The sequence below is a fragment of the Oncorhynchus mykiss genome, chromosome 15, assembly GCF_013265735.2.
Source record: "Oncorhynchus mykiss isolate Arlee chromosome 15, USDA_OmykA_1.1, whole genome shotgun sequence".
NCBI classification, from domain to species: domain Eukaryota; kingdom Metazoa; phylum Chordata; class Actinopteri; order Salmoniformes; family Salmonidae; genus Oncorhynchus; species Oncorhynchus mykiss.
Window position 1 is genome coordinate 7,203,411 of NC_048579.1, and position 12,990 is coordinate 7,216,400.

Below are 12,990 nucleotides of genomic sequence, written 5' to 3' on the forward strand. Positions count from 1 at the left end.
TGTTGGAAAGACATATTCCTGGTTGTAATGTTGCTGTGTTGACATCACTTTTATATCCAATAGTTCTTCCCGGAAGTATGTTATTACACAAGATTTTCTGGGCTAAGAAGTATTGACGCTGTCTCAATCCCCTCGTCCCCCTCCTTGTCTCAATCTTGAATCGGTCTCAATCTCCTCGTCCCCCTCCTTGTCTCAATCTAGAATCGGTCTCAAACCCCTCGTCCCCCTCCTTGTCTCAATCTTGAATCGGTCTCAATCCCCTCGTCCCCCTCCTTGTCTCAATCTTGAATCGGTCTCAATCCCCTCGTCCCCCTCCTTGTCTCAATCTAGAATCGGTCTCAATCCCCTCGTCCCCCTCCTTGTCTCAATCTAGAATCGGTCTCAATCTCCTCGTCCCCCTCCTTGTCTCAATCTTGAATCGGTCTCAATCCCCTCGTCCCCCTCCTTGTCTCAATCTTGAATCGGTCTCAATCTCCTCGTACCCCTCCTTGTCTCAATCTTGAATCGGTCTCAATCTCCTCGTCCCCCTCCTTGTCTCAATCTAGAATCGGTCTCAATCCCCTCGTCCCCCTCCTTGTCTCAATCTAGAATCGGTCTCAATCTCCTCGTACCCTCCTTGTCTCAATCTTGAATCGGTCTCAATCTCCTCGTACCCCTCCTTGTCTCAATCTTGAATCGGTCTCAAACCCCTCGTCCCCCTCCTTGTCTCAATCTTGAATCGGTCTCAAACCCCTCGTCCCCCTCCTTGTCTCAATCTTGAATCGGTCTCAATCTCCTCGTACCCCTCCTTGTCTCAATCTTGAATCGGTCTCAAACCCCTCGTCCCCCTCCTTGTCTCAATCTTGAATCGGTCTCAAACCCCTCGTCCCCCTCCTTGTCTCAATCTTGAATCGGTCTCAAACCCCTCGTCCCCCTCCTTGTCTCAATCTTGAATCGGTCTCAATCCCCTCGTCCCCCTCCTTGTCTCAATCTTGAATCGGTCTCAATCTCCTCGTACCCCTCCTTGTCTCAATCTTGAATCGGTCTCAATCTCCTCGTACCCCTCCTTGTCTCAATCTTGAATCGGTCTCAAACCCCTCGTCCCCCTCCTTGTCTCAATCTTGAATCGGTCTCAAACCCCTCGTCCCCCTCCTTGTCTCAATCTTGACTATGTCTCGCACTCCTCGTCCCCGTCCTTGTCTCAATCTTGACTATGTCTCGCACTCCTCGCCCCTCTTCTTGTCTCGGTCTTAAATCGGTCTCAATCCCCTCGTCCCCCTCCTTGTCTCGGTCTTGACTATGTCCCGGACCCCTTGTCCCGGACCCCTCATCCCAGACCCCTCATCCCCATTTTGTCCTGGTCTTGAATTGGACTCGTTTCTCTACTTGTCTCGGTCTTGAATTGATTCGATTTGGTCCAGTCTTGGTCTTGAATTGATTCGATTTGCTCCAGTCTTGGTCTTGAATTGATTGGATTTGGTCCAGTCTTGGTCTTGAATTGATTCGATTTGGTCCAGTCTTGGTCTTGAATTGATTCGATTTGGTCCAGTCTTGGTCTTGAGTCTGTTTCACTTTATGTGTTCTCAAACACAACACTGCTGTGGACTAGGTGATTTATATGCTATGAGACAATAGCCTGGGTCTTTTTCAACAGAACGACAACATGATCAAGTAGCTCCCAAGGCAACATATAAAGCATTATCTAGAAATGTCCCTTGCTGATGGGGACACCAGAGTGGCTTAGGGCTCTATAGAGAGAAATACTGAAGGCTTCTTTTTTTAGGCATTAACTCCTCTATGGCTCATTGGCCAAAGCCTATAGGGAAATTATTTTTTGTGGAGTATTTGGATAAAAGCCTAAATAAAGTCTGTGGTAAACACAGGCTTAGAAAATGTTATAGGTTTTGTTCTAGAAGATAATGTTCATCAGCTAATGTCACTTTCTGTGAATTTTGAAGCATTTACAGTATGTAATTTAAATAAGCACATAAAGTCTTAAACTCATAAAGGTGATGTTAACTGACTGGTATTATCTCATATATAATCCTACGCCTGTGTTAACCGCAGACTGGCGAGCTCTATTCAAAAATCGTCCAGAAGTTCAGCTTTACAGTGTGATTGAAATTTAAAGGCAATGTTCCTGCTTTAGCGGAGACTGCATTCAGACTGCATTCAGACTGCATTCACACTCCATTCAGACTGCATTCACATTGCATTCAGGTTGCATTCAGACTGCATTCAAACTGTATTCACACTGCATTAGCACTGCATTCAGGTTGCATTCACACTGCATTCAGACTGCATTCACAATCCATTCAGACTGCATTCAGACTGCATTCACGCTCCATTCAGACTGCATTCAGACTGCATTAGCACTGCATTCAGGTTGCATTCAGACTGCATTCAGACTGCAGTCACAGTAATTGCTGCATAGGTCGGCTCAATCAGAAACCACTTTTAAATGACTATCGTGGAATCAGAAAGGCCTCAGCTGTACAGACTGAACAGAGCTGTTATTAGTTAAATGGCACGTTGCTTGGTAATCAAAACAGCTGAACCTTGTTGTTGTTGATGGTCCCTAACACGCTGTTGTTTTTTAACAACTCATCACTAACGGTCTTGTAACTCTGGATACATGTATTTCATTTAGTATGCTTCCACATGAAATGAATTGCTGTGAGATGGACACCACTTGCAAATTACATACAGTGACTCCCTTTACTGTCTAATAGTGAAGTCCAATAGTGAAATCCTATGGTCGAGTCCTACAGTGAAGTCCTACAGTGAAGTCCTACAGTGAAGTCCTACAGTGAAGTCCAATAGTGAAGTCCTACAGTAAAGTCCTACAGTGAAGTCCTATAGTGAAGTCTTATGGTCGAGTCCTATAGTGAAGTCCTACAGTGAAGTCCTACAGTGAAGTCCTATAGTGAAGTCCTACAGTGAAGTCCTACAGTGAAGTCCTGCAGTAAAGTCCTGCAGTAAAGTCCTGCAGTAAAGTCCTGCAGTAAAGTCCTACAGTGAAGTCCTATAGTGAAGTCCTATGGTCGAGTCCTATAGTGAAGTCCTATGGTGAAGTCCTATAGTGATTGATAATGACAGTGGGATCATATCCTGTATAGGTGACCTGAGGTGGGATATGGGTTTAAAATGGTAATTGTACTGATTCAAGCCGTGTTGTTGGGTTATTTATTTGCTGTAGGGCACAATGTAAAGAAGACTAAACACACACAAGTGTACCACCGAGTCTGTCGTCGGAAGATAAGCAGCGTAAACAAACAAGGACAATAATGATGTGACTCAATCTTTACCCCACTCGCTCTCGCGTTGACTCCTTCCCTGCTCCCTGACTCGTTGACTCTGACCCCTCTCCTGTTGACTCTTACCCTGCTCCCTGACTCGTTGACTCTGACCCCTCTCCCGTTGACTCTTACCCTGCTCCCTGACTCGTTGACTCTGACCCCTCTCCCGTTGACTCCTTCCCTGCTCCCTGACTCGTTGACACTGACCCCTCTCCCGTTGACTCTTACCCTGCTCCCTGACTCGTTGACTCTGACCCCTCTCCCGTTGACTCTTACCCTGCTCCCTGACTCGTTGACTCTGACCCCTCTCCTGTTGACTCCTACCCTGCTCCCTGACTCGTTGACTCTGACCCCTCTCCTGTTGAATCCTACCCTGCTCCCTGACTCGTCGACTCTGACCGCTCTCCCGTTGACTCTTACCCTGCTCCCTGACTCGTTGACTCTGACCGCTCTCCCGTTGACTCCTACCCTGCTCCCTGACTCGTTGACTCTGACCCCTCTCCCGTTGACTCTTACCCTGCTCCCTGACTCGTTGACTCTGACCCCTCTCCCGTTGACTCTTACCCTGCTCCCTGACTCGTTGACTCTGACCCCTCTCCCGTTGACTCATGCCCTGCTCCCTGACTCGTTGACTCTGACCCCTCTCCCGTTGACTCATGCCCTGCTCCCTGTTTCGTTGATCCTCTGATCCTCTGTCCTTTCCTGACTACAATTACAGTCTCATAAAATCACAATATTCCCCCAATAGCAATAACACTCCTACTTTTGAAGCCCTTTGTGAGGCAGAGGCCCTGAAGCTACTGAATGTGAGGCACACCATACAGAGAAGAATAACATCAAGTGGAAAATATTCCTGGGTCTTCAGAAAAAGTCCTTTAAAGCTACCTATCATCAAACTTTAGTGGGTATAGATTGTGATAGATAATGTGTGAAGTGTTCGGAGCTCCTCTCACTAATGTGGAATCAGAACTTCTGAAGGTGAATGACGAATCCCGTGTGACTATTGACAGATACCACACAGTTTTAATACCCCAGGTGTAAATCTGAGAACTGAATTTAGCCTGAATGGAACATCAAGCAAGCATTCGGGGTGGGGGTGGGGGGGGGAATAACCGATAAATTACGAATTGATATTCTACACAAAATTCTCTACACACCCAGCATCGTTCCTGGTGGGAAGTTGGTCCAATCTGGCTGAGAGGAGGTCATTCTAAGGCCCTGAGAGGGAGAACATGCATGGTCATAATGAAGGACCCACTCTAGACTACTACGTTTTTTTTCTATGTAGGAGAAAATATATAAAAGATACAGTTGACATGCCATTTCCATACTGATGAGCCCAAGCCTGTATTCATCAATGCTTGGCCTCGTTTGTCACTGCAAGAGCTGTGTGTGTGTGTGTGTGTGTGTGTGTGTGTGTGTGTGTGTGTGTGTGTGTGTGTGTGTGTGTGTGTGTGTGTGTGTGTGTGTGTGTGTGTGTGTGTGTGTGTGTGTGTGTGTGTGTGTGTGTGTGTGTGTGTGTGTGCGTGTGTGTGTGCGCGCGCGCGCGTGTGTGTGTGTGTGTGTGTAAATATGCATATATATATATATATATATATATTCATTCAACTGGAGAAGCGATCCAGGTGATTTGTCGTGCATTGATATAGCACCCAGTGAAGTGTTCTACTGTGTATTGATATAGCACCCAGTGAAGTGTTGTGCTGTGTATTGATATAGCACCCAGTGAAGTGTTCTACTGTGTATTGATATAGCACCCAGTGAAGTGTTCTACTGTGTGTTGATATAGCACCCAGTGAAGTGTTCTACTGTGTATTGATACAGCACCCAGTGAAGTGTTCTACTGTGTGTTGATATAGCACTCCCTCCCTCCCTCCCTCCCTCCCTCCCTCCCTCCCTCCCTCCCTCCCTCCCTCCCTCCCTCCCTCCCTCCCTCCCTCCCTCCCATCAAGGCAGACACATGTGGAGAGAGGAAAGGGTGGGACAATCAATGCTAATCAACTTCTCTGGAAGATCTCTTTCTGATTTAATACAGAACTGCTGATGTCTGATGGATTTTTTATTTTTCGATGGGGGCGATGTTAGGGGGGACAGTGGGGAGGAGGGACAGTGGGGAAGGGGATTGGCAGGAAGGAGGACAGCAGGGAGAGGGGACATTGCAGAGGGGGAACAGCGGGGAGGGGAGATGATCACACTGGGGGCATTTGTATCCGAGGCCCTCTAGATGGGAAATCAATTTGGATTCATGATAGTGTTAGAAAAATAACAATAGCAAAGTGCCTAAGAGAAGAGGAGGGGGAGAGGTGTTGTTTTTTAAGATAAGAGGAGGGGGAGAGGTGTTGTTTTAAGAGAAGAGGAGGGGAGGGAGAGAGGTGTTGTTTTAAGAGAAGAGGAGGGGAGGGAGAGAGGTGTTGTTTTTTAATAGAAGAGGAGGGGAGGGAGAGAGGTGTTTTAAGAGGAGGGAAGGGAGAGGTGTTGTTTTTTAATAGAAGAGGAGGGGAGGGAGAGAGGTGTTGTTTTTTAATAGAAGAGGAGGGGAGGGAGAGAGGTGTTTTAAGAGGAGGGAAGGGAGAGGTGTTGTTTTTTAAGAGAAGAGGAGGGAGAGAGGTGTTGTTTTAAGAGAAGAGGAGGGGAGGGAGAGAGGTGTTGTTTTTTAATAGAAGAGGAGGGGAGGGAGAGAGGTGTTTTAAGAGGAGGGAAGGGAGAGGTGTTGTTTTTTAATAGAAGAGGAGGGGAGGGAGAGAGGTGTTTTAAGAGGAGGGAAGGGAGAGAGGTGTTTTAAGAGGAGGGAAGGGAGAGGTGTTGTTTTTTAAGAGAAGAGGAGGGAGAGAGGTGTTGTTTTAAGAGAAGAGGAGGGGAGGGAGAGAGGTGTTGTTTTTTAATAGAAGAGGAGGGGAGGGAGAGAGGTGTTTTAAGAGGAGGGAAGGGAGAGGTGTTGTTTTTTAAGAGAAGGGAAGGGAGAGGTGTTGTTTTTTAAGAGAAGAGGAGGGGAGGGAGAGAGGTGTTGTTTTTTAATAGAAGAGGAGGGGAGGGAGAGAGGTGTTGTTTTTTAAGAGAAGAGGAGGGGAGGGAGAGAGGTGTTGTTTTTTAAGAGAAGAGGAGGGGAGGGAGAGAGGTGTTGTTTTAAGAGAAGAGGAGGGGAGGGAGAGAGGTGTTGTTTTTTAATAGAAGAGGAGGGGAGGGAGAGAGGTGTTTTAAGAGGAGGGAAGGGAGAGGTGTTGTTTTTTAAGAGAAGAGGAGGGAAGGGAGAGAGGTGTTTTAAGAGGAGGGAAGGGAGAGGTGTTGTTTTTTAAGAGAAGAGGAGGAGAGGTAGGAGGTGTAGTAGTTTTTTTAAGAGAATATGAGGGAGAGGTGTACTTAAAAAAAAAGAGTAGATGGGGAGGGAGAGAGGTGTTGTTTTAAGAGAAGAGGTGGGGAGTGAGAGAGGTGTAGTTGTTTTTTGAAGAAGAGTGGGAGGCAGAGAGATGGTCAATGATTTAGTATGTCTCATGGCCTGCTACTGTAAAACCAGACAGATTGGTGATTTTATCAGAAATGATTGTGTGTGTGTGTGTGTGTGTGTGTGTGTGTGTGTGTGTGTGTGTGTGAGAGAGAGAGTGTGTATGTGCTTGCGTGTTTATAAAATAGATAGTTACCATATACTGTCAGTGTTGGTGACAGAAACTGAGCTACAATATGAGTATATGGGGACTGGGGGGTGATGCAGTGAGCAATCTGAACCCACCCAGCTCTTCTCTGCCTGTTCCTGATTGGAATGCCAAAAGATAGCACTCAACAATCAGACAAAAAAATATTTAAAACGGATAAATGAAAGTTCCAATCTTTGCAATCCATCATCATCATCCTCGTCATCATCATCATTCATAAACGGGGCCTTCATAATAGGATTCCCTTCAACCGAGCTGTTTTTTTTTAATCTTGGCAGGAAGATGTCGAATTTTTATATTTTACTCTGACTGTAAAATATGTATCTATTTCAGACTTCTTTATTTCAGACTTCAGACTTCTTTCAAAAATGTCACAGATAGAACAGACATCAAGATGCAGGCAGACTACAGGTTAAACAGACATCAAGATGCAGGCAGACTACAGGTAGAACAGACATCAAGATGCAGGCAGACTACAGGTAGAACAGACATCAAGATGCAGGCAGACTACAGGTAGAACAGACATCAAGATGCAGGCAGACTACAGGTTAAACAGACATCAAGATGCAGGCAGACTACAGGTTAAACAGACATCAAGATGCAGGCAGACTACAGGTTAAACAGACATCAAGATGCAGGCAGACTACAGGTAGAACAGACATCAAGATGCAGGCAGACTACAGGTAGAACAGACATCAAGATGCAGGCAGACTACAGGTAGAACAGACATCAAGATGCAGGCAGACTACAGGTAGAACAGACATCAAGATGCAGGCAGACTACAGGTAGAACAGACATCAAGATGCAGGCAGACTACAGGTAGAACAGACATCAAGATGCAGGCAGACTACAGGTAGAACAGACATCAAGATGCAGGCAGACTACAGGTAGAACAGACATCAAGATGCAGGCAGACTACAGGTAGAACAGACATCAAGATGCAGGTAGACTACAGGTAGAACAGACATCAAGATGCAGGCAGACTACAGGTAGAACAGACATCAAGATGCAGGCAGACTACAGGTAGAACAGACATCAAGATGCAGGCAGACTACAGGTTAAACAGACATCAAGATGCAGGCAGACTACAGGTAGAACAGACATCAAGATGCAGGCAGACTACAGGTAGAACAGACATCAAGATGCAGGCAGACTACAGGTAGAACAGACATCAAGATGCAGGCAGACTACAGGTAGAACAGACATCAAGATGCAGGCAGACTACAGGTAGAACAGACATCAAGATGCAGGCAGACTACAGGTTAAACAGACATCAAGATGCAGGCAGACTACAGGTAGAACAGACATCAAGATGCAGGCAGACTACAGGTAGAACAGACATCAAGATGCAGGCAGACTACAGGTTAAACAGACATCAAGATGCAGGCAGACTACAGGTAGAACAGACATCAAGATGCAGGCAGACTACAGGTTAAACAGACATCAAGATGCAGGCAGACTACAGGTTAAACAGACATCAAGATGCAGGCAGACTACAGGTTAAACAGACATCAAGATGCAGGCAGACTACAGGTTAAACAGACATCAAGATGCAGGCAGACTACAGGTTAAACAGACATCAAGATGCAGGCAGACTACAGGTAGAACAGACATCAAGATGCAGGCAGACTACAGGTTAAACAGACATCAAGATGCAGGCAGACTACAGGTAGAACAGACATCAAGATGCAGGCAGACTACAGGTTAAACAGACATCAAGATGCAGGCAGACTACAGGTTAAACAGACATCAAGATGCAGGCAGACTACAGGTAGAACAGACATCAAGATGCAGGCAGACTACAGGTAGAACAGACATCAAGATGCAGGCAGACTACAGGTAGAACAGACATCAAGATGCAGGCAGACTACAGGTAGAACAGACATCAAGATGCAGGCAGACTACAGGTAGAACAGACATCAAGATGCAGGCAGACTACAGGTAGAACAGACATCAAGATGCAGGCAGACTACAGGTAGAACAGACATCAAGATGCAGGCAGACTACAGGTAGAACAGACATCAAGATGCAGGCAGACTACAGGTAGAACAGACATCAAGATGCAGGCAGACTACAGGTAGAACAGACATCAAGATGCAGGCAGACTACAGGTAGAACAGACATCAAGATGCAGGCAGACTACAGGTAGAACATACATCAAGATGCAGGCAGACTACAGGTTAAACAGACATCAAGATGCAGGCAGAACATGTTGAGCGTGACAAGAATGTGCACCCAGAAACGTTGCAGTTCTTGACACAAACCGGTGTGCCTGTCACCTACTACCATGATCCATTCAAAGGCACTTACATGTTCTGTCTTGCCCATTCGCTCTGTGAATGGCACAGGTACACAATCCATGTCTCAGTTATCTCAATGCTTAAGAATCCTTCTTTAACCTGTCTCCTCCCCTTCATCTACACCGATTGAAGTGGGTTTAAACAAGTGACATCAATACGGGATCATAGATTTCACCTGGATTCACCTGGTCAGTCTGTGTCTTGGAACGAGCAGTTGTTCATTTTTTAGTGCACCTAGTGTGTATCAAGACGCAGCATTTTCATACCAAGATAAAAGCATTGGATTACGTTGGTGCTGCATTGGGTGGGTTTCAGTGTTGTGCTATAAGAGGTACTGCCTTTGAAACACAAATAAAAAAACTGATACACTTTTGATACAGTATTTTATAACAAACAAAATATTTACTCAGCTTTTCGCATAGAGACATACAATTGTTACCACAGTGTTTTCCATAATCAGACTATTCATGTAACATGGCAGCAAAATACTCCGGAGAGGACCTCAAACTAGGGTTAAATACTTTAAATAGGCGTCACTACAAACACGGTGAGAACTGAAGGACATCTGGAACAGAAACGTTGAAAATACACTGTATCATCGTAAATTACAGCAGGACAAAATGTCAGACATTCATGCACCTGTCTATCAAGAGCCTGTGGATCATAGAGAACGTAAAGACAGCAGTAAATAAGGCCATACAGTAAACTCCTATTTCAGCAGCGATCGGAAAAAGAAGAGGATCATAGAGAACGTAAAGACAGCAGTAAATAAGGCCATACAGTAAACTCCTATTTCAGAAGCGATGGGAAAAGAAGAGGATCATAGAGAACGTAAAGACAGCAGTAAATAAGGCCATACAGTAAACTCCTATTTCAGCAGCGATGGGAAAAGAAGAGGATCATAGAGAACGTAAAGATAGCAGTAAATAAGGCCATACAGTAAACTCCTATTTCAGCAGCGATGGGAAAAGAAGAGGATCATAGAGAACGTAAAGATAGCAGTAAATAAGGCCATACAGTAAACTCCTATTTCAGCAGCGATCGGAAAAAAGAAAAAAGAGGAAGAAAGGATAAATAGAATCTATGACATTCTGTCCGTGTTCAAGTCACCTCAAGTGTTCTGGCCCAGAAAATACAAAAAAAGGGCAATTTCTTCAAGTAATGGCAACGTAATGACAGAGCAGTTCACTTTCGGGAGGAGGTGAGGAAAAACATGAACGAGGTTGTAAAGCAACAAGGTCCCTTTTTACATCACAAATGATGGCGCTTTGCCTTGGAAAGTTGCTGTTGTCATTTCTACGGCGTCCATATGAGGACTTGTGACATTTCACCTCCCGTGTCCTCTAGGAGTCGTCTTGGGTTTTGATGACGTGGAACAGAGTGACATTGAACAGCACCTGGTGTCCATTGTTCCAGCCATAGAGGTGCCTCTCCCTGGAGTTATAGGCCAGCATGGAGATGTGAAAGTACTGGTTGTGGAAAGGGATGTCTGTGTACTCATAGCTGGAGGTCTTGGTGGAGTACGCGTAGTAGACCTTAGCACCCGTCAGGTGAGAGTTGGTGATGTAGAGTGTTCCGCAGATCATAAAGGACTCCCCCGCATTCCGTCTGGAATATTCCGTGTTCCACGTCTTCCGGACTTCCAGGGTGTCCGGGTCCATCTGGGCGATGACGATATTTCCCGCGTTCTGATTGGTTGCGTACACTACCCACATGCCCAGTTCGTCGGCCATGACATCGATGTCGGAGTATCCTCCCCAGGAGTAAGGGTAGGTGTTGTGGAAGCCGGCGTACTCCAGAGCCCGCTGAGCCAACACCCGACCCGTCTCAAAACTGTACTTGACGATGATGTTGCTCTGGTACTTGTTGTAATACAGGGACCCATTGTACGCCACGTGACCGGTTCCTTCCCATTTAAATGGGAGGTTGTAGGTTCGAGACACCACGTTAGCTACAAAGTCGTCCATGGTCTTGTACTCACGTACAATCTTACTGTTGGTGTAGCTGTCCATGTACCAGACCTGTGTCAAAGAAAGATGAATAGCAGGAATTAGTGGAAACCACAAGCTGATGTGTATTAGACTGAACACTGACTGAGTTAACATGCAACATACATTTAAATATCTTTACGGAAAAGTGACTTTTTTCTCCATCTCTCTTATGAATATACAGTGGCTTGCGAAAGTATTCACCCCCCTTGGCATTTTTCCTATTTTGTTTCCTTACAACCTGGAATTAAAATGTATTTTTTAAACAAGTCATTTTTTTCATTTCACTTCCCCAATATGGACTATTTTGTGTATGTCCATTACATGATATCCAAATAAAAATATATTTGAATTACAGGTTGAAATGCAACAAAATAGGAACAATGCCAAGGAGGATGAATACTTTTGCAAGGCACTGTACCTGAACCATTTCACAAGGCATTATAAATCTAATACCTGAACCACTTCCCAAGGCATTATAATTCTAATACCTGAACCACTTCCCAAGGCATTATAAATCTAATACCTGAACCACTTCCCAAGGCATTATAAATCTAATACCTGAACCACTTCCCAAGGCATTATAAATCTAATACCTGAACCACTTCCCAAGGCATTATACATCTAATACCTGAACCACTTCCCAAGGCATTATACATCTAATACCTGAACCACTTCCCAAGGCCTTATGAATCTAATACCTGAACCACTTCACAAGGCATTATAATTCTAATACCTGAACCACTTCACAAGGCGTTATAAATCTAATACCTGAACCACTTCACAAGGCCTTATGAATCAACATAAATGATCCTCTGCATCAGAAAAGCTATTGAATATTCCCATCTCAGAAACCCCTAGAAGAAAACCAACCCCATGATATTAGGTCATGACAGTCTTTGATTATTGTTATAAATCCTTCCTTAGTAGTCCGGAAACAAAACAGAGAGAGACACAACCCGCAGACAGAGCTATCACCTCCCACCTCCTCCACTCCCATCCCATAACTCACCCTGTTGTTTCTCTGAGAGGCCTGTGGGTCAGTCATCCATGCTCCAAACCGGGTGCCAGATGTCTTTATTGTTACAGGTCCAGTGATTTTCATTAATTTCCCACATGCTGTTAATAAAAAAATGCAGCGATAAGACGTACTGTTTTTGCCTCCTCTTCATACTACATTTCTCAAGCCAATTTCATGCCTGCGCCACTGTGAGAGTTTTACCGAACAACGCTGTACATATTAAAACCAGGCTTGGCGGAGACAAGCACACACCAAGCTCTAGGACTCAGGCAGTCATATCGGACTCAATTAATTGGCCATAGGTATTGACTGCATGTGCAAGCTGTTTGGCAATACTGCTTGTGGTATCCCACGTGGTATCGCAGAGTTTTATACGAGCACATGCATTTACAACCGATCACTCACTGGGTTTTGCCCACGCAGTCGATATTGATCTGGTTCTACTCACTGGGTTTTGCCTACATATTCGATATTGATCTGGTTCTACTCACTAAGTTTGCCCACGCAGTGGATATTGATCTGGTTCTACTCACTGAGTTTGCCCATGCAGTTGTGCAGCCTGCTGTCCAGTCTGAGGACTCTCTGGTAGAGCTCGTCATAGTCGTATGCCCCCATCTCCTCCTGAATAGCTGTGAGCACCATGGACAGGTTCCTGATCTCCTCTTTAAAGGAGGAGATGAGCTGGGCGTCTGTCTTGTACTGCTCCAACACAGGGATCAGAGGCTGCAGCTCATCCATCTTGTTCTTCAGCTCCTG

General features: G+C 45.3%; 2 protein-coding genes across 2 annotated transcripts in view; both read right to left on the minus strand.

Moving 5' to 3' along the window:
* Positions 1-3,276: 3,276 nt before the first annotated feature.
* Positions 3,277-3,936, minus strand: LOC118938940 (octapeptide-repeat protein T2-like). The gene has a single exon (XM_036945603.1). The coding sequence runs from the start codon at positions 3,934-3,936 to the stop codon at positions 3,277-3,279; it is 660 nt and encodes a 219-aa protein (XP_036801498.1).
* Positions 3,937-9,591: 5,655 nt separating this feature from the next.
* LOC110490890 (noelin-3) overlaps positions 9,592-12,990 on the minus strand; it is a 36,049-nt gene continuing 32,650 nt past the window's right edge. The window contains exons 4-6 of the mRNA XM_036945696.1: positions 12,768-12,987; positions 12,226-12,332; positions 9,592-11,246 (exon numbers count right to left, since the gene is read on the minus strand). Coding sequence (XP_036801591.1) covers positions 10,569-11,246; positions 12,226-12,332; positions 12,768-12,987 — 1,005 coding nt within the window. The 3' untranslated portion in view covers positions 9,592-10,568. The remainder of the gene's footprint in view (positions 11,247-12,225; positions 12,333-12,767; positions 12,988-12,990) is intronic.

Excerpts from the sequence above, each read along its gene's own strand:
- LOC118938940 (XM_036945603.1), bottom strand. The coding sequence starts at position 3,936 with ATGAGTCAACGGGAGAGGGGTCAGAGTCAACGAGTCAGGGAGCAGGGC.